Source organism: Sorex araneus, chromosome 4 (genome assembly GCF_027595985.1).
Source record: "Sorex araneus isolate mSorAra2 chromosome 4, mSorAra2.pri, whole genome shotgun sequence".
Taxonomy (NCBI): Eukaryota; Metazoa; Chordata; class Mammalia; order Eulipotyphla; family Soricidae; genus Sorex; species Sorex araneus.
The window spans coordinates 123,183,601-123,202,415 of NC_073305.1; the positions used below are offsets into that span (position 1 = coordinate 123,183,601).

The 18,815-nt window shown below is 34.8% G+C and overlaps 1 protein-coding gene across 2 annotated transcripts in view; it reads left to right on the forward strand.

Annotated features, from left to right (window-relative positions):
- The window catches only part of UFL1 (UFM1 specific ligase 1), a 33,280-nt gene extending 20,964 nt beyond the window's left edge, over positions 1 to 12,316 (forward strand). For both annotated transcript variants that reach the window (XM_004605678.2, XM_055136860.1), the window contains 9 exons: positions 423 to 543; positions 2,755 to 2,871; positions 5,640 to 5,757; positions 6,793 to 6,956; positions 7,034 to 7,164; positions 9,559 to 9,639; positions 10,180 to 10,265; positions 10,791 to 10,971; positions 11,835 to 12,316. In XM_004605678.2, the coding sequence (XP_004605735.2) occupies positions 423 to 543; positions 2,755 to 2,871; positions 5,640 to 5,757; positions 6,793 to 6,956; positions 7,034 to 7,164; positions 9,559 to 9,639; positions 10,180 to 10,265; positions 10,791 to 10,971; positions 11,835 to 12,053 (1,218 nt within the window). In that variant the 3' untranslated portion in view covers positions 12,054 to 12,316. The remainder of the gene's footprint in view (positions 1 to 422; positions 544 to 2,754; positions 2,872 to 5,639; positions 5,758 to 6,792; positions 6,957 to 7,033; positions 7,165 to 9,558; positions 9,640 to 10,179; positions 10,266 to 10,790; positions 10,972 to 11,834) is intronic.
- The last annotated feature ends 6,499 nt before the right edge of the window (positions 12,317 to 18,815 follow it).

Sequence of the window (18,815 nt, forward strand, 5' to 3'; positions counted from 1 at the left end):
ATATTGCTGAACTTCAAAGTAGTTTATTATTTTAAAATCAGAGAACGAGATTGAGTCTACAGGGGGAAGATATGCTTCTATAACTATTCTTATCAGATCATTTTGGTTGATAGAGGTACCTGCTCTTTCTAATAATCTCAGGTATCCAAGTGGTTATTATTCAGCAGTAATAGAAAAAAATCAATGTTAGCTGAAAGGGATTTCATCTGACACTGCGTATTTAGGATTTCATATTAGCTGGTTACAATAAGCCAGAAATAACAAGGGAAATAGTCTCATAGTGGCAACTGTGAAACAAAGCTCTGTAGATAATAGCAATGAAAGAAATTAGGAAAATCATCATAAGTTGTAAAGACAACTTTTATATTTTCCTGTTTTGCAGTAATATATATTTTTGCCTACCAAACTATGTTTTATTTCAGGAAATGAAAAACAATCCTGTGCACCTAATCACTGAAGAAGATCTGAAACAAGTTACTATTTTAGAAAGTGTTAATACAAGTAAAAAAGATAAAAAAGATGAACGACGAAGGAAAGCAACAGGTAATAAATTATTAACAAAATTTGAACAGGGTTTTGGAATTTGTTTTTTATTCTTGCAGTGAATTTTTACATTTATTACTCTCTTTGAAAGACCATAATTTGGTTTGTTTGCCTTTAACTATTTAAACACATTTTTTCTAATGAATTTACTTTTCAGTTATTAACACAGCGGGTAGGGCATTTGCCTTGCGTGCAACCGACCCGGGTTCGATTCCTCCCTCCCTTTCCGAGGGCCCGGCAAGCTACCCGTGGCGTATTTGATAGGCCAAAAATAGTAACAAGTTTCACAATGGAGACGTTACTGATGCCCACTCAAGCAAAATCAATAAACAATGGGATGACAGTGCTATAGTGCTACAGTTATTAAAATGAAGATACTGATTATTATGTTTTATGAGTTATTTTATGGTCTGCCTTCTATTCTTATTTTTTCCTCATGCCCCATACTCCAGTCCAATAATGATTGTTTTTCAATCTTAATCTTGATAAGTTCATATTTACACTAACTAGTCTCTGATGTCGATTCCACACGTAGAGCAAACGATTTGCCCTACTTGTGCCATTCACGGCAGAATCTTTTTTTTTACATCAGCTAGTCTCTGTACCTAGATTTTTCTCATGTCAGTTCCTCAGAGATACTAAGTAACTACTCAGAAATTAGGCATCTTCTGTATTGTCATCTTCCCAGGGGTGTTTTGAAGCTATTTTTTGTATTTTTACCACTGTCATACATACTATTACCTGAGAACCTTGTCCATTTCAGTAGTTTCCTTTCTAATAAAAACATAACGTGACTTATTTGAGGTGTTTATAAATGTATTGAATGCAAGAATTTCCCATGAGAATTTTTTTTTCTTTCAGTGTCATTAAGAATTATATAGAGTACTACTGGTATTCTGATAACTTATATTTATGATGTAATCTTTCCCATGCTTTTATAAAAATTTTTTCATGCTAACAGTTAGTTACATTCAGTTTGACATGTTTCATGAGAAGATACAGCTGTATTTACCATAGGCTATAAAAACTTAAGTTTCATTTGTGGAAGGATTCACTTATTTTTTTGTATGGTTTCATTCCACTTCAAATTTTTTTTTTGAATTGATAATGTTTGTAATTCCTATTCTGGGAAAGAGATAGTGAATTACTACAATTAATTATAGTATTCACGGCCATGCATATTTTATCATGTTATTGAAAGATATAATGATACATTTCTCTTAATAGTTGGTTGCATTTATGTCAGTATTAATAGCCTCTTTTATTTGCTTATAAAATAAAGAGTCCTCAGGTAAGATTTTGTCTGTGCTACTTTATTGTAACAGTATTGTTACAGTACATAGGTTAGATTAAACCTGACAGTCTTCCCCATAGGAAAAATTATTTTCACTTTAAAAGCACATTTTCTTCAATATGTACTTTCAAAACTTGTGTTTTTCTATCAGAAAAGCAAGGAAAAATTAATAGTTCTTTTAGTCATGGGCTATTATAATATCTAAGGAATACTATTTAGTATCTATGATTATATCGTTAGTGTGTAAATAATTGGATTTAAAAAATTAATACACTTTCAGTATTTTTCAGTGTTTTTAGTTTCATTATTAAATAAATATTTTTTGTTGAATAGGATTTTTTAATGGGAATACCCAATAACGGAGAAATGCCTCAATACTTTTTACTTTGGTTTACAGTTGTTAAATTTCTTTCTCAGCATGTATTTGTGTAACCTTTATTAGCCGGCTGATTAATAATAATATTTTTTTACTTAACTAATATTTATAGTCAGTACTTCCTGACACCCCTTAAGTGTCAACCATTTACTTAACCCCAGGAAACGAACATTAATGACATATGCCGCTTGCTCTCAAGAAGTGTTTTAAGTGGTTGGGAGTGGATGAGTCAGAGGGGGTGATAATCTTTCAACCAAGAAGGCAATTAACTATAATTAAGTTTAAGTATTGGCAGAGGATACTAATGAGGACACATTTCTTTCAGGAAAGGTAGAAAAGGAGTAAAGGAATGAGTAAGTGTTAAATGTTCAAATTAAAGAGATTTATTATTACTTTTATTGAATTTGGTTATATTTTAAACGTGGTTACAATTTTCTTTAATTACTAATCTGTACCTTTCTACTACAAGGTTAAAATGACAATATAGTATCATTTTAAAAAAAAGTTTACTCAGGGATTACTAACTTTATTTTTCCACCAGAGGGCAGTGGAAGTATAAGAGGAGGAGGTGGTAGCAATGCCAGAGAGTATAAAATAAAAAAAACGAAAAAGAAAGGAAGAAAAGATGATGATAGCGATGATGAGTCATCACACACTGGTACGTAGCTTTGTTTCAGTCCCTCTTTGTATTGCATGATTTTTTTTTCACCTTTTTAAAAAGATGTACAGAGATATATGTGTTAATCCAACAAGTTGGTTTACACCATTTCAGTGGTCACAAATTTCTTTTTTCTTTTTTTTTTTAAAGACTGTGATTTACAAAGTTTTTGATAACTGAGAGCTTTAGGCATATAATATTTCAACACCAGTCCCACCACTAATGTCAACTTCCCTCCACCAGTGTGCCCATATTCCCTCTCTACCCAAGGCCTATCCCCACCTGTCAACTTGACAGGCACATTACAAAGTTTCAGTGGTTGAAGCTTAAATGTAGTGTTTCAGTTTTGTTAAGTCTGCGTTTTGGATAGATGACATATATCAGTAGTCACGAATTTCTGTTGCCGTTATGTAGTTACGGTAATTGCCCAGTCATAGTTCAGAATAGGATTTATTAATTGTATCAAGTGCCAATTTTAGTGCAAGCTTTTTAGTTCACAAATTGGCACATAAATAACAGCTGTACATCACGATCCATGAAAATCAAATCTCTTCTTTAAAGTGTGTCAGTGATTGATGGTGTGTCTATTTATTTCACTTTATCTATTATGCATCTTTTGGTTATTTTATACACAAACATGACACAGAGTTGTGTTTTCTGTCTCCCAGTGATAAATTCGTGTGATATGTTATCAAAGTGAATAATCAAAAGACAGAATTGGCTGCCAAAGATGAAAGGGCAGCAAAACAATAAGCAATAACTTGGACATAAAACATGACTCAACAATAAATAGTATTACAGAAAAAATACCTTATATTGGGAAGGTTGACACTGCCATGTTATGGAATACTCTAAACCCGTAAAAGCTCACTGGTTTAAAGAGGGACAGTGGTTTAACAAAAAAAAAAAAAAAAAAATGAAAATGTTTCAGCAGATGTGAAATTGGCAAAGAACTCCATCCACATTAAGGGAATTCTGGTTTCATAATGTTAAAGGGCAACACTGGAAACTAATCCAAAGTTAAAAAGGAAATGTGACAATTTGCCAAGACATAAAAAAGATGCTTAATCTGTTTCATATATCACAGGAAGAGAAGAGGGCAAGTACAGCTCAGTTGTCCTTGATAAGTTTTTTACAAAGAAATGAGATTTTTATTCTCAAAGATTTTGATGAGCTAAATTATAGTGTACTCTACTACAATTATTTTTTATTTCCCTAGACCTAGGGTAAAAACCATTAATGTTTTCTCAAAACATTTCTCAAAGGTTATGGAACTATTTTATTATTTCTAGTTGATAATTAAAATATTTTGCAGTTTCAATTTGCCTGCTCAGTTTTTATGGTCTCCCGCCGCAATGTAAAACAGATTGTTTTATGAAAGTGGTATTTGAAGATTTAAGGAGGAAACAGTTATGAATGTTTAATTTTTATGGAGACATCCAATTGACTAGTTGCTTTTATAAGGAGGAAAATTATGTATCTGCATCTTTTCTCGAAAAAAATTTGACTTAATGAAACTAAGCTTTTCCCTTTCTCCCAGCCCCCCCAAAACAAAATTATTTGAAATGATTGACTTTTTCTTTTTTGTTTGTTTGTTTGCTTTTTGGGTCACACCCGTCGATGCACAGGGGTCACTCCTGGCTCATGCACTCAGGAATTACTCCTGGCGGTGCTCGGGGGACCATATGAGATGCTGGGATTCGAACCCGGGTCGGCCGCGTGCAAGGCAAACACCTTACCTGCTGTGCTATCGCTCCAGCCCCCAGGATGCTTATTTTTCAGTTTTTCCCCCAGAGTTCATTGTACATGGCCTACAGCTGAGAAATGGTTATCAAGTTATATGGTTTCAGCTGTTACGGAGCTACTGCTTTTAATAGCATAATTGTTTGACATATGTCTTTAGAGCAATGGTTTGCAGTCTTTTCTACCGGTAGACAAACATCAGTCCAGCACTAGAAATCACTGTTTTAAAGTAGTCCAAGAATGCTACTATAGCTACTGTTTTTTTTTTTTTTGACGTGCAAATAGAATATTAAAGAAAAAGTTTCTTCATAGAAAGTATTATTTCTACTCTTCTTTTAAGTAGCAATAAGGATAACTTCTGTGAATTTAATTTTTTACTGATTAATAGATTTTCATATTCTGCAGATAAATTTTCAAGGATAGCAGTAAAAGAGCATACTTTTACAAGAAAGTGATTAGCATGACATTTGCATGATTTATAAATAATCCATTACAGTAGGTGCTTGCCTTGCATGCAGATAACCTGAGTTCAGTTCCTGGTACCCCAGATGGTCTCCCTCCAGCACCACCTTGATTGATCCCTAAGTGCAGAATTTGGGCAGGGATAAGCACTGAACACTGCAACCAGAAAATTTAGAAAATTATTATCCTACTTCATAGCCTATATTTAAAATTGTTTTTATGAGTTACTGCTATTCGACACTGACAGTTTTGTTGATTTAAGAATTATTGTCAAGCAATAGCACAGCAAGCAGGGTGTTTGCTTTGCACGTGGCCAACCTGGGTTTGATACCCAGCATCCCCGATGGTCCCCTTAGCACTTCCAAGGTTAATTCCTGAGTGCAAAGCCAGGAGTAACCCCTGAGCATCGCCAAAAAGAAAAAAGAAAAAAAAAGAGAGAGAGAGAATTATTCAGTCTTTATGATAGACAGTGAATAATTCCCATATTATAAACTATGTTAATGAGTCTTCTAGTTTGCTTATTTGATTTTGTTGTTGTTTCCCTCTGTTCATCTCTATTATAGTGAAAAAGAAACCAGAGGTCACTTTTATGTTCCAGGATGAGATTGAAGATTTTTTAAGAAAACGCATACAAGATGCTCCTGAGGAATTTCTATCTGAACTTGCTGAATACTTGATAAAGCAAGTATAAAAACATATTTTTGTCTGGTTTTATAATTGAAATTTACTGAATTACTACTTTTTCCAAGATCACAGAAAACTTATTCTAAGTGTTTTTAAAGCTTAAAATTTATTATAAGCCACCAAAATGCCAGATTTTGTATGCCAGTGGAGGTAGTTGAATTGAAGGAATAGTTAAGTGCAGAGCAGTAGGAAAAATTAAAGGTCAAAGTGTGATGATATCCTTGTTCATTGAACTTACAGTCCTACACCAGCACTAATCATTGCTGCTATCTTCTATGGCATGAAAAGTTACATCTAAAAAGAAAAAAGGAGGATTTTCCTATCTGGATCTTTTTACAAAATAAGCAGTGCATTTTTTAGGGAGGAAATAAAGTAAGTGCATTCAAAGAATATATTTCAGCAGGTCTGCCTTAAAAATGAGCATACCTAAATTTGTTTTAATGCAAAAAGTATAAAATCTGGGCAATAGCACAGCAAGTAGGGCATTTGCTTTGCACGCAGCCGACCCGGGTTCAATTCCTCCGCCCCTCTCGGAGAGCCCGGCAAGCTTCCAAGAGTATCTCGCCCATATGGCAGAGCCTGGCAAGCTACCTGTGGTATACTCAATATGCCAAGAACAGTAACAAGTTTCACAATGGAGATGTTTCTGGTGCCCACTCAAGCAAATCAATGAGCAATGGGATGACAGTGACAGTTGATGTTTAGTTCCTAAAGTTTTTTAAGTAATACATTTCAAGTAGTTGAGCAAGAATTTTTTTTTAATTATATATTTTATAGAACTTTAGAACTAAGAATTTTGTTTTATTCCTAGGATCTGGAGGAAATTTATAGTTTACTATCTCCAGATTAACCTTACATCACTGCTTTGAGTTGACATTTTTGTTATCATTGTTTTTGTCTTTAAAATCTATGAACTATTCTTTAAATTAATCTGTTTGAAAAAATATTTTTATGGCATATTTTATAGAAGTTAATTTTTTATCTATAAAATCAGTTAACTTTAATCATCTAAAATTTATGTCTTATACACAGACCTCTTAATAAAACTTACCTCGAAGTGGTTCGTTCAGTATTCATGTCTTCAACATCTGCCTCTGGAACTGGCAGAAAGCGTACAATCAAGGACTTGCAAGAAGAGGTTTCAAACCTATACAATAATATTCGATTATTTGAAAAAGGAATGAAGTTTTTTACAGGTACACTTAACACTGATTTTTTGTTGTTTCTCATTGTCCTTGAACATGCATTTTACAAAAGTGCCTTTTTTTTCCAGATGACACACAGACTGCTCTTACAAAACACTTGCTGAAGACTGTGTGTACTGATATCACTAACCTCATTTTCAACTTCTTAGCTTCGGATTTAATGATGGCGGTAGATGATTCTACAACTATTACAAGTGAAGTATGTTAGTAATTTTCTTGTGTCTTGGTGTGTGTTTCTTTTGGATCTTAGCATGTTTTATTCTTTCATACCTAATATAACATTAAGGGAAGATAAAATATAGAAAGTTTCTAGGAAAAATATATGTTTGTTATAAAGTATATATAGAGTTGCTAGGAGAATTGGTAATTAGTTTTAAAAATTGATTTGGGAATTAGTATTAATTTTTTTCTAATTATTCTTTTATGTTACAGTCCCTTTTCTTGCTGAATTACAAGTTCTTAACAGTTTTTATCTAGATGCTATAACTGTAGTAATTTTCATTGAGTAATACCATACCATTTCATTATTTAGAATAATTTTAATTCATTTTTTAAAATTCTGCCTTGAACTTTAGAATAATTTTATTTTTAAAAATTCTGCCTACAAGTTGAAAGCTCATCTCTTCCCTTCTTACAGTGTTAAGGTAGACCTACAATTCACAATTGTCTTCTGAAAAAAAAAAAGTCTATTCCTAAGAGTCCTGCAGTCTTTCTCAAAGATGACTCTACTTCCTTTTAATTGTCACCCTTTTAGATCCACTTGAGTTTGGTGATTTAGAAAACACTGAGACAGGACTGTCATCATCTAACTTATTACGTATCATTAACTTTGTTATAAATTTCACCAAATTAAGGCTTGTAAGATTGGTTGTGGCCACTAGGGCGACATTGACATTGATTGTTTTTACTTTCTGGCATTCATCATTATGTGGCTTCTTGTCATAGCAAAAACTTCCATCTACAACTCCAAGCAGAGGTACATTCATTTCCTTCGTAGGCCCTCAGAAAGTGCTAACTCCTTCCTTCCCTTCTTTTAGCCTGAGTTGCTTATCCCTCATCTGTAGACAGTCTTGACCCTGTACCAACCTCTGCTATGAAAAATACCCGAAATCCTATTCATGTCCTTTAAGTACCATAGAAGAAAAATAGGTGTGACACTGTAATAGGTTGCCCCTGTCTGCCTAGATACTGGTGGCTTCGATGGAAAGCCAAGTAAGTCATCTCCAGAAATTTTTTACCACATGGAGCCATGAGATTTGGGGCAAACACGCTACCAAACCTCAAGGAAAAAATATCCCTGTGAAGAGGAGTGCTGCAGAGGCCTCCACACACTGTCCAGCATGAGAAACGTCTATTCAGGGGACAGGAGCCCAGTTGCCTGAGTGTTTTTTTTAAAATTATGGGGGAGGGGGGGAAAAACATTCTTCACACCTGAAAGAGAAGAAAGTAATCTCTTGGCCCCAAAGCCCAAGCTCTCCTCTTGCCACAAGAAAATCACACTCTCCTCTTCTCCCTTCTCACCCAATGCCCTCCCCTCCCGCTTTCTTTATTTTTATATTGCCAGAGCCGATTTAAAAAATAGGGTTTTAAGGCCTCTTTTGCCAACTGATTGTTGACTTTAAAATGTTTGGATTAAATTTAATCTCTAGTTTGAGATAAAATTAAAAGCTAGGAAGAGACACTCAGTATTGTGTTGTGTTTTTTTTTAATTTTTATTTTACTGAATCACCGTGAAAAAAAATACAAAGCTTTCAGGTTTAAGTCTCAGTCATATAATGATTAAACCCCCATCCCTTAACCAGTGCACATGTTCACCACCAAGAACCCCGGTATACCCCCCTCCTATCCATCCCCCACCTGAGTGGCTAATGATCTTCACTTATATTCTCTCTATACTTTGAATACATTCAGTATTTTTCAATAGAGAACTCACTATTATTGTTTGGAATTTCCCCCCAACAATCAGGCCTCCTGAAAAGGCATCATTTAATAATTTAATTTCATTGCTGAGAATGAAGACTCTATGAGCTTTGGATTTCTGATATTTTAGCTGAGTTCACAGTCTAGATGCATTTCTGTAAGAAGCCGCTCTGGGTGCCAAAGTGGGTTAGAAGACCTCTTGGATCATAGTCTTTAGGAGCAGAGGGTCCGTTTCGCGAGTGGCAACTCCGGATCTTATCTAGACGAAGGGCGTGCCAGTAACGTCCCCATCCCATGATCGCCCGAGCCACGTCACTGCAAATTCATACCTCTGGGTTGGCAGTCTTAGGAGGTGGCTCTCGCCAAGATGGTTGTTGCCGCTGCCACCATTTTCCGCGCAGAAAAACAGGGTAGAGAGGGAAAATCCTTCCCCGGGTGGCACGGGGTTGTAGCACAGCTCACAGTCTAGATGCATTTCTATAAGAAGCCGCTCTGGGTACCAGAATGGGTTAGAAGACCTCTCGGATCATAGTCTTTAGGAGCAGAGGGTCCGTTTCATGCGCAGCAGCTCTGGATCTCACTCAGTATTGTTATAGTATTAATCTTGTTTGATTGGTTGGTCTTAAATATACATGTCAGAGTACACTGCTGAAAGAATTTTTCCCCCTTTTAGATAAGAAAAAAAATTTTAAGCAAATTATCAGAAGAAACCAAAGTACCTCTCACAAAACTCCATAGCTCTCTGAATGAAAAAGTAAGTAAAATTCGAGGGTTTTTAGGATATTGAGGCTAGATTTGATGCTATAAAAGAAAATTTTATTTGGGGGTTGGGAGCTGTTTGGAGTTCCAAAATAAAAAATATTTAGAGATTACTCCTGGGTCTGCACTGAGATCACTCCCAGTGGGGCTTATGTGGTGCCAGGAACCATATGGGATGCCAGAAATTGATTTTGGGTCAGCTCTGTGCAAGGCAAGCACCCTACCCATTGTACTGTCTCTCAGCCCACTATAAAGAACTTGTAGTTTTGATTTTTTTTTTTGTTAGTTAGAAATGTAGATAAATCTAAACCTGAGTAAATTCTGTACTCAGATACTGCTAAGGAAATAAAGGGGAAGATTAAACTGGGAGTATTTTACTCTTGTTAGTCCTAAATCAAAGATTTTAATTTAGTAACAAAATGGCCTTTAAAGAAAGATATATTCAGGTTGTAAAAATCTTAAGGTAGTGTCAGATGGCACTGTTTCTTTAGGTAACCTGTATAAAAGTTAGTCATGGTTATTAAATGCCTTGCAGAGCATAGAAGATTTTCTGTCTTGTCTGGATTCTGCAACAGAAGCTTGTGATATTATGATAAAGAGGGGAGACAAAAAAAGGGAAAGGTAACATTGACTTAATCTTTATTCTTAATAAGGTCTTATATTTGTCGTTTCATATCTGAAATTGAAACTTAATGGTCTGAATTTTGCATAGAGAACTGTCAAATCTATGTGCTTCCAGGCATATTCTTAGCCTTAATATACTTGCCTGTTCTTCTCTGACCCATTTGTTATGGTAGCTAAGTTCCTTATGGTAGCTAAGTTCCTATCATTAATCAAACCTGGGAGCTATTAGCCTTTAGACTATCTTTATAGGAAACCTTTGTCGATCAGTACAGTTCTGTCTAATCACCTGATCAGGGTTTAAAATATTTTAGTCCAGGGTTTTCCATGAATCCCTAGCACATTAGTTTACTCATGCCATTTTAACCTGTAGCTCATATTCAAAGGTCCCCTTAGTTTATTAAATTACTGTTCATAATTAAACAAGATGATAAAAAGTAACATAGAAGGGAAAGATTAGAGTTTACACTGGTGAAAACTGTCTAAAATTGTATAACCTACATATGTGATTTTGTTTTGGGTTAGGCAGATACTGTTCCAGCATCGCCAAGCACTAGCTGAACAATTAAAAGTAACAGAAGATCCTGCTCTGATTTTGCATCTCACATCAGTCCTAATGTTTCAGTTCTCAACCCACAACATGCTCCATGCACCTGGAAGATGTGTCCCACAGATCATTGCTTTTCTGAACAACAAAATTCCAGAGGTATTATATCTTTCATGTTCTTGAAAGTTTTAAAGCTCATAGTTTCTTAGTAGATAGATGTAGATTTTTCTGAGTACCAAGACATAAAACATTTTAGCGTCATCTTCATGCTTCCAAAAACAGAAACAATAAATTAAGGGATTTTTAAAATCAAGCATAACTCAAATTCATTATACCCTGGACTCCATAATAAAAAATTTGAATTTTTTTTACATTTTGAGAATTCTAAATCTGAAAATTACGTTTTTGGAAAACTAAATCCAACTTGCCTTTTCAGTGTATGCAGTCCCTTAAAGTTCTTTAAGGACAGATTAAAAACCATACTGTGCAGAAAATATTCTGACAAACTCCTCTACTAAAAATAATTTGATTTCTTTGAATTTCCATATCACTTTGACTGTTTCTTTCATGACAGAATCTAGGTCAACTTATATTAAAATGATCTATAATTAGGTTTTATCTCCATAAACTACATTTTTTGAGAATCAAGGACTTTGTCCATTTTGACTCTGTACATTTTGTAAGGGCTGGAGCGATAGCACAGCAGTAAGGCCTTGCACGCAGCCAACCCGGGTTCGATTCCTCTGCCCCTCTTGGAGAGCCCGGCAAGCTTCCAAGAGTATCACGCCCTCACAGCAGAGCCTGGCAAGCTAACTGGCATATTCGATATGCCAAAAACAGTAACAATAAGTCTCACAAAATGAGAGATGTTACTGGTGCCCGCTTGAGCAAATTGATGAGCAACGGGATGACAGTGACAGTGACATTTTGTAAAGATGAAGATCTTCAGTGTGTGATTGAATAAATCCAACTTTGTACACAAAAACATTAAGTATGTTTATTAACTTTCCTTTTTCCCACAGGATCAGCATGCTCTTTTGGTCAAGTATCAAGGTTTGGTTGTAAAGCAATTAGTTAATCAGAATAAGAGGACTGGGCAGGAAGTTGATCCTCCAAATGAAGAATCAGGCAAAGAACTAGATGATGTCACCAGTACTACTCGTAAAGAGCTTCAAGAACTTTCTTCATCCATTAAAGACCTTGTCCTCAAATCCAGGAAATCTTCAGTGACAGAAGAGTAACTGTTACTATACTTTTTCATCTAGTGAGCATTTTCCCCCAAGCGTAAGATGATCGGTTACAAAAACGTGTTCAGAACTCTCAACCCTCCCACTCGAAGAATTCATTGCTAAAGAGCAGCATTATATTCAATATTAATCTTATTTTTTTAAATGTGAATTTTTGTAAATTGGATTCTCTGTGGGATGGTGTCTTATTTAATTCTAAAAGCTACACACTTTAAACTTTTTCTGTATGTTAAATTAATAAATATTATGATTTTCAACAGTAGAAAAGGACTCATTTGTTCTTATGCTAGATTTTCAATGATCGAAATATATTTGACACAGCAGAATCGTCTGTGGTTGTATTTTTTTTAAAAAGGAAACTTCTTTTGTGTAAAAAAAAATCATGTATTTTATTTCTAAATAGATAATACTTAAAATGCAGAAATTTGAAAAATATGTTAACCTTTAACACAAAATTCTTGTTTTTATTTCTGAGAGATTAAATAATCTCTTACCTTCCTTTTCTCTTCCTCTACTCCCTGGAGTACACTTCATGTGGTCAGGGGTCTTGAGATATATTAATTCTTGGAGATGCAGAGGAACTCCACAAAGGGCGCATTCATGTCTGTATTCAATTCTTAAATAAAATACTAACAAGAAGTAAAGAAGGAATACAACTTACTGATAGTTGGCATATCACATTTTAACACTGGATTAACAATTCAAAGATTTCTCCTTAACAGAATTTGCATTTCTAAATCTTGTGTTTTATATAAGTAGTCATTTAGGTACCTAATGGGGGACATAATCCTTAGAACCTTCTTTTATTTTTCAATTTTCCCAAAAGTAGAAATTCTTTCATAAAAAATGTTTTTTCCCCCAAAAGGTAAACGGTAGTTGTAGTTTACTAAAATAGTTCCTTATTGTGAACATCCAAAAATTGAGTTTTAAGCAACAATGTATTATGTATTACAAAGGGAATTTTAATTATTCTGAATAGAAAACTTTTAAAAATGTTTTATTTAATTACTTATGACATTAAAGGTGTTTGAATACAAATTTAGCCTATCTCTGTTCTAGACAAAGTTTTAATGTTAGCAAAATAATATTATTTACTAAGTGAAAGAAATTAGCATTCTTGTTGACTAAGCATTATAACTAAAGTTGCTAGGAATGTAACATGTAATTTAAAAGTTTGTTCATTGGTAATTTTTTTTTAATATGTTTTCATTTGGGCAAAGGAAGAAAAATGATGAATTGTCTGTGACCACAAACTCCTGAAATAGCTGAAACTATATTTTTGCTTCTAAAATAATGACCACCCAATCTAATTTTTAACTCAAGCTTTGAGAACTTTATCATTTGTGTTTCAGCAAATGCCAAAGTAGTGCAGTGTACCAAACAGGATCTTGGACTGTAGGCAATGGAGCAAGTAAAATCATTCTGACTTCCTTATTTTGTGAAAATATGGAAGAAGCAAAAAGGAAAGCAATTGATACTTCATTTGCATAACTTCATTAAATTGTTTCTATTTTTCCACATTAGATAATAAGACAGTTTTTACTGTGTTTGTAAATAAAATTACATAGCTGATTTTCTATGTAAGAAATCTAATATTATTTTTAAAAATTGCTGTGTTTATCTACCAGGATCTTAATGAACAGGTTTAAAAATGTTATTTAAAATAAAGCTGCTTATTGTTTCTAAAAAATGTCATGGTACTCTGAAGCTTCCATTCTTTTCATTTCTACAATGATTAATTGATACATACAAAAATATAATGTAGATTTTATTCTGAGCATTTTAAAAGAATTTTATTTTGCACAAAATAATTTAGAAGCCTTTAATGCCTTTCATCTTTTGAAAGTTTGTCATTTGTGAACCAGCTCCCTTTGAATATTATTTCTAATTAGCTTGATTCCAGTAAATTTGCAGATATATGCTTACCTGCTACTTCCAGTAATTTTAAATACAATGCTTACATATTCATCTCAAGATCATGTTTTTGAAAATCAAGGAAAACCTACTTCTGGTCATCAAAAAGTGAAGAGTGCCACAGTTTATTTTTAGAAAAACCAAAAATGCTCAGTTTGGACAAGAAATGTAAGCACGGCTTAATCAGAATTTAGAACCAGCTTGAACTTTTAAGAAAATGTGCTTTCATCAAATCATAAAGCACTTAGGATGAAGTCCAGGTGCAACATTTATAGTGTGACTAGATTAAAAAGGAATATTTCATTTTTTTCCTTGAAAGTGTCACTCAGTCTAGCCCCAAATGGATTTCTTTTTCTAACTAGAGATAATGTATATTAGATAGGGAGTATGTGCAATGAAAAGTGCTGCTTAGAAAACAAAAGAAAAGTGCTTTCTTTGAAAGGGCCAGTTAAGCCCTTTACCCCAGTGTATGTAGTTAATGAGATAAAAGACACAAATATAAATTCCTCTGGATGTATTCTACAGAAACCTAGGAGCACTTATAAAGTGGCTATTAAAGTAGCGTAGGGATTCAATCAGTTCAGTAAAGATGATCTGAACTGAGTCCTGAAAGAGAAGTTGAAAACAGGAGTTGAAAATGAGAGAAGAGTTTGAGCATTTTTGAGCAAAGCAAAAAAGATGCAGAATTGCTAAGATGGGAATCAATAGAAAATCACATGTCTGGAAAATCTTAAAGTATGAGAAATAAAAAAAGTGATCTCAGAAAATAGTGTAATAGAAGAAATAATAGTGAAGGCATCAGAGAGGTTAATGAAACGCCTGTATACTCAAAAGTTCAATCATTACCCTGAAAACAAGTAAAAGATTAAGTTAACCAGGGAAATAAGGTGATTATTTTGTTTCAGAGTGGCCTAGTAAAGGGGGCTGGAGTGATAGTACAGCAGGTAAGACGCTTGCCTTTCATATGTTCAATGTAGGTTTGATCTCCATTATACCATATACCAGGAGTGACCCCTGAGCATCACCACATGTGGTCCCAAAACCAAACAAAAGCAACCGCTGTTGGAGAGGATGTGGGGAGAAAGGGACCCTTCTTCACTGCTGGTGGGAATGCCGACTGGTTCAGCCCTTCTGGAAAACAATTTGGACGACTCTCAAAAAATTAGATATTGAATTCCCATTTGACCCAGCAATACCACTGCTGGGAATATATCCCAGAGAGGCAAAAAAGTACAATCGAAACAACATCTGCACATGTATGTTCATCGCAGCACTGTTTACAATAGCCAGAATCTGGAAAAAACCCGAATGCCCCAGAACGGATGACTGGTTGAGGAAACTTTGGTACATCTATACAATGGAATACTATGCAGCTGTTAGAAAAAAGGAGGTCAAGAATTTTGTAGTCAAGTGGATGGGCATGAAAAGTTTCATGCTGAGTGAAATGAGTCAGAAAGAGAGAGACAGACATAGAAAGATTGCACTCATCTATGGTATATAGAATAACAGAGTGGGAGACTAACACTCAAGAACTGTAGAAATAAGTACCAGGAGGTTGACTCCATGGCTTCGAGGCTGGCCTCACGTTCCGGGGAAAGGTCAACTCAGAGAAGCAATCACCAACTACATTGTAGTCGAAGGCCATGTGGGGGAAGGGAGTTGCGGGCTGAATGAGGGCTAGAGACTGAGCACAGCGGCCACTCAACACCTTTATTGCAAACCACAACAGCTAATTAGAGAGAGAAAACAGAAGGGAATGTGGCAGGGTGGGGTGGGGGGGAGATGGGATTGGGGAGGGTGGGAGGGACACTGGGTTTACGGGTGGTGGAGAATGGGCACTGGTGAAGGGATGGGTTCCAAACTTTGTATGAGGGAAGTATAAGCACAAAAGTGTATAAATCTGTAACTGTACCCTCACGGTGATTCTCTAATTAAAAATAAATAAATTTAAAAAAAAATTATTCTTTTATAAAAAGAGCTAATAAGCTGGAAGATAATTTGGTTACACCAAAAAAATTTTTAAACATACATATCTGTAAAATTGTAAAATTTGGGCTTCAAAATGCTTGCATCTTTTTGCCAGCTTCTGGCAGAAAAAGGATGAACAACCTATCTTGCTCAATAAGGAGGAACTCTTCTTGTCCCTAAAATAATTATTAATTCAGATGTTATTCCACCAACAAGAAATCCTTAATCTGACTAAGCTAAGAGAAAAGTCCCAGAGATTTTCTCTGCTTTCTATTATTTAACATAAAGGGGCAAAAAACACCATCAAACAATTTTTCTCCTGGAATTGTCTAATTCCCTAAAATACATTTGCTAGCCTAATTCAAATATATAGGTGTTAATGTTGGATAGTTGTGTGAAGGCATAAAACATGGTTAACATAAATGTACACTTTTATAAATATTCAATATATGTGAAGGACTTTATTCTGGGTTTTTTTGTTCCCTTTTTATGATATGAATTTAATGTCTTGTGATTCACACACTATAAATGTTCAGAATAATTCCTGATGTTCCAAAAGACCAGCTCAGAGCCTGGAGAGAGAGAACAGCTGGTACAGTGCTGGCATTTCACAACTGACCCAAGGTTCAATTCTCAGCACCCCTGACAGTCTCCCCTGAGCACTGCCAGAAATGATCCCTCATTACACAGCCAGGAGTAAGGCCTGAACACAGCCCAGCAAGGCCCCAAAATAACAACAAAAAAGCAAATCAGAAAAAGGGAATACTATGCTACCATAATTCATAATATTGCAGTCATTATTAACATCTCATTTTAAAATGTAGAGAAAATTATTAATAGTTGATTAGGGGGAAATCTAATAAAGAATTTATTAAGGAAAAATATAACAAGTTTCTAAACATATAACTGCATTTGTATACACTTAGATAAAGTTCCTTGTATGTATCTGAAAAATCTAGTTGAATATTTAGGTTCTTGCATTATAATTATTTTAAATTATCTTCAGTTCTAATTTTCTAAATTGATATTTTGCTTAGAGATAAGAGTTTTATGATTGATCATTCATGTGAGAATTGGAATATGGGAGTACATAAATCACACCAGATTTGAAATATATTTGATAAAACTTGGGGATGGGGAAGGTGAAGAGTTTCAGATGATGGATGATTGACTGATAGTTTCATGCACTGAGAGAGGACAGACTAAGATTTTCTAACTGTTGAGTTTGACTACTGGGGAACCACTAGTCAAAGATGACCAATAGAAAATAGGATACAGTTCTAGATCCTTATCAGGTGATAACAGAATTTGGGTGTTGTCATGTCTATGGTTATTTGCTTTGACATTTGCTTTTCTTTTTTTTTCTTTTTGGGTCACACCTGGCGATGCACAGGGGTTACTCCTGGCTCTGCACTCAGGAATCACCCCTGGTGGTGCTCAGGGGACCATATGGGATGCTGGGAATCGAACTCGGTCGGCCGCATGCAAGGCAAACGCCCTACCCGCTGTTGCTGGTACCTACATGCTATTGCTCCAGCCCCGACATTTGCTTTGAAGCCCATGAAGAAGGTACAGATAGGCATACTGAAGTTCAGAATTTGAATCTAACAGTTTACATTACCCTCTCCGCCAGCATCAGTGTAAATAGATGGACCCAAAGGGAGACAAGGATCTAGGTGACATCTCTAAGACTGTACTTCCTTACATGGAAAATGAGAATACCTGTCTAGCAGTGGTGTCGAGATTAATATCTATCACTAATTAAATGCAGTTGTGCCCTTTGGCTGAATCAATTTGTTAGTCTAATCAACATGTTTTCATTTTTTATCATAATCACCAAAGTCAAGTGAATAACAGTTGATTAGCTTTGCATTTTACTGGTTCACTTTTTTTTTAATTTTATTGTACATCATAACTGAATTTGACCTCAGAAAATAATGTTATTTCTTTAGCACTTAGAATTAGTTTAAGTTTGGAGGGTAAGTGATGTTAAGGTATAATCTTTCTTCTCACAAAAGGAACAGTCTCTGAGATTTTAGGATCATTGTCATTCAGTTTATGAATCAATTTGACACGCTTAGAGTTTCTGTTGGATTTATTCAACATCCCAATGTGTCTTCAAATCCAACTCTTGAAATCTCTGGTTACTTTCCTTGTTTTGAACAAGTGCATGTGTATATATATATATATATATATATATATATATATATATATGTACATATATATACATATATATATCTGATTTTCATATATCAAATGAGTGTGTGTCTCAATGAAGTCATCCAGCTATGATGGGCATGACATAACAATCATTGCCAGCTCATAGGGAAGTAGACCAAAGTGGAAAATGCAGAGGCAGCAAGCAGGTGAACTACCTTGAGTCATCCTAGTGAAATCCAAGGCTTCACAAGCCCACAAACTTCCCAGGAAGGCAATGATAGGGGCCACAACCCAGGATCCATCTCTCAGCTTACCAATAACTCAACAGGTGAGAACTGGGGCTTCATCTTTCCACCTAGTTAAAAAGAAAATCTCTGTAGTTTAGTTATTTCTAGCCTAGTAAGGTGGAAAGGGAAAGGGAGTTTCTGATAGTTATCAGTAAACAAAATAGTAGATCAATCAATAAACAGAAAATACACTATAGTTAGATTTTTTTAAGATAAATACACCCTAAAATGAGTCTAGTCAGTAGAAATTTCTTGTGAGTGTATGAGCATTTTGTATTTTAACATTTTGGACCATACTCAGATATTTCAAATGCTGATCTTGGAAGGATTTCCCTTTAAGGATATCCTGCAGAGAATTTGTTGCTCATAACTTGAAGTAAAAATTGACAAGAAGAGATTTTTCAGTCCATTAGGAGTCAGCTCTGAG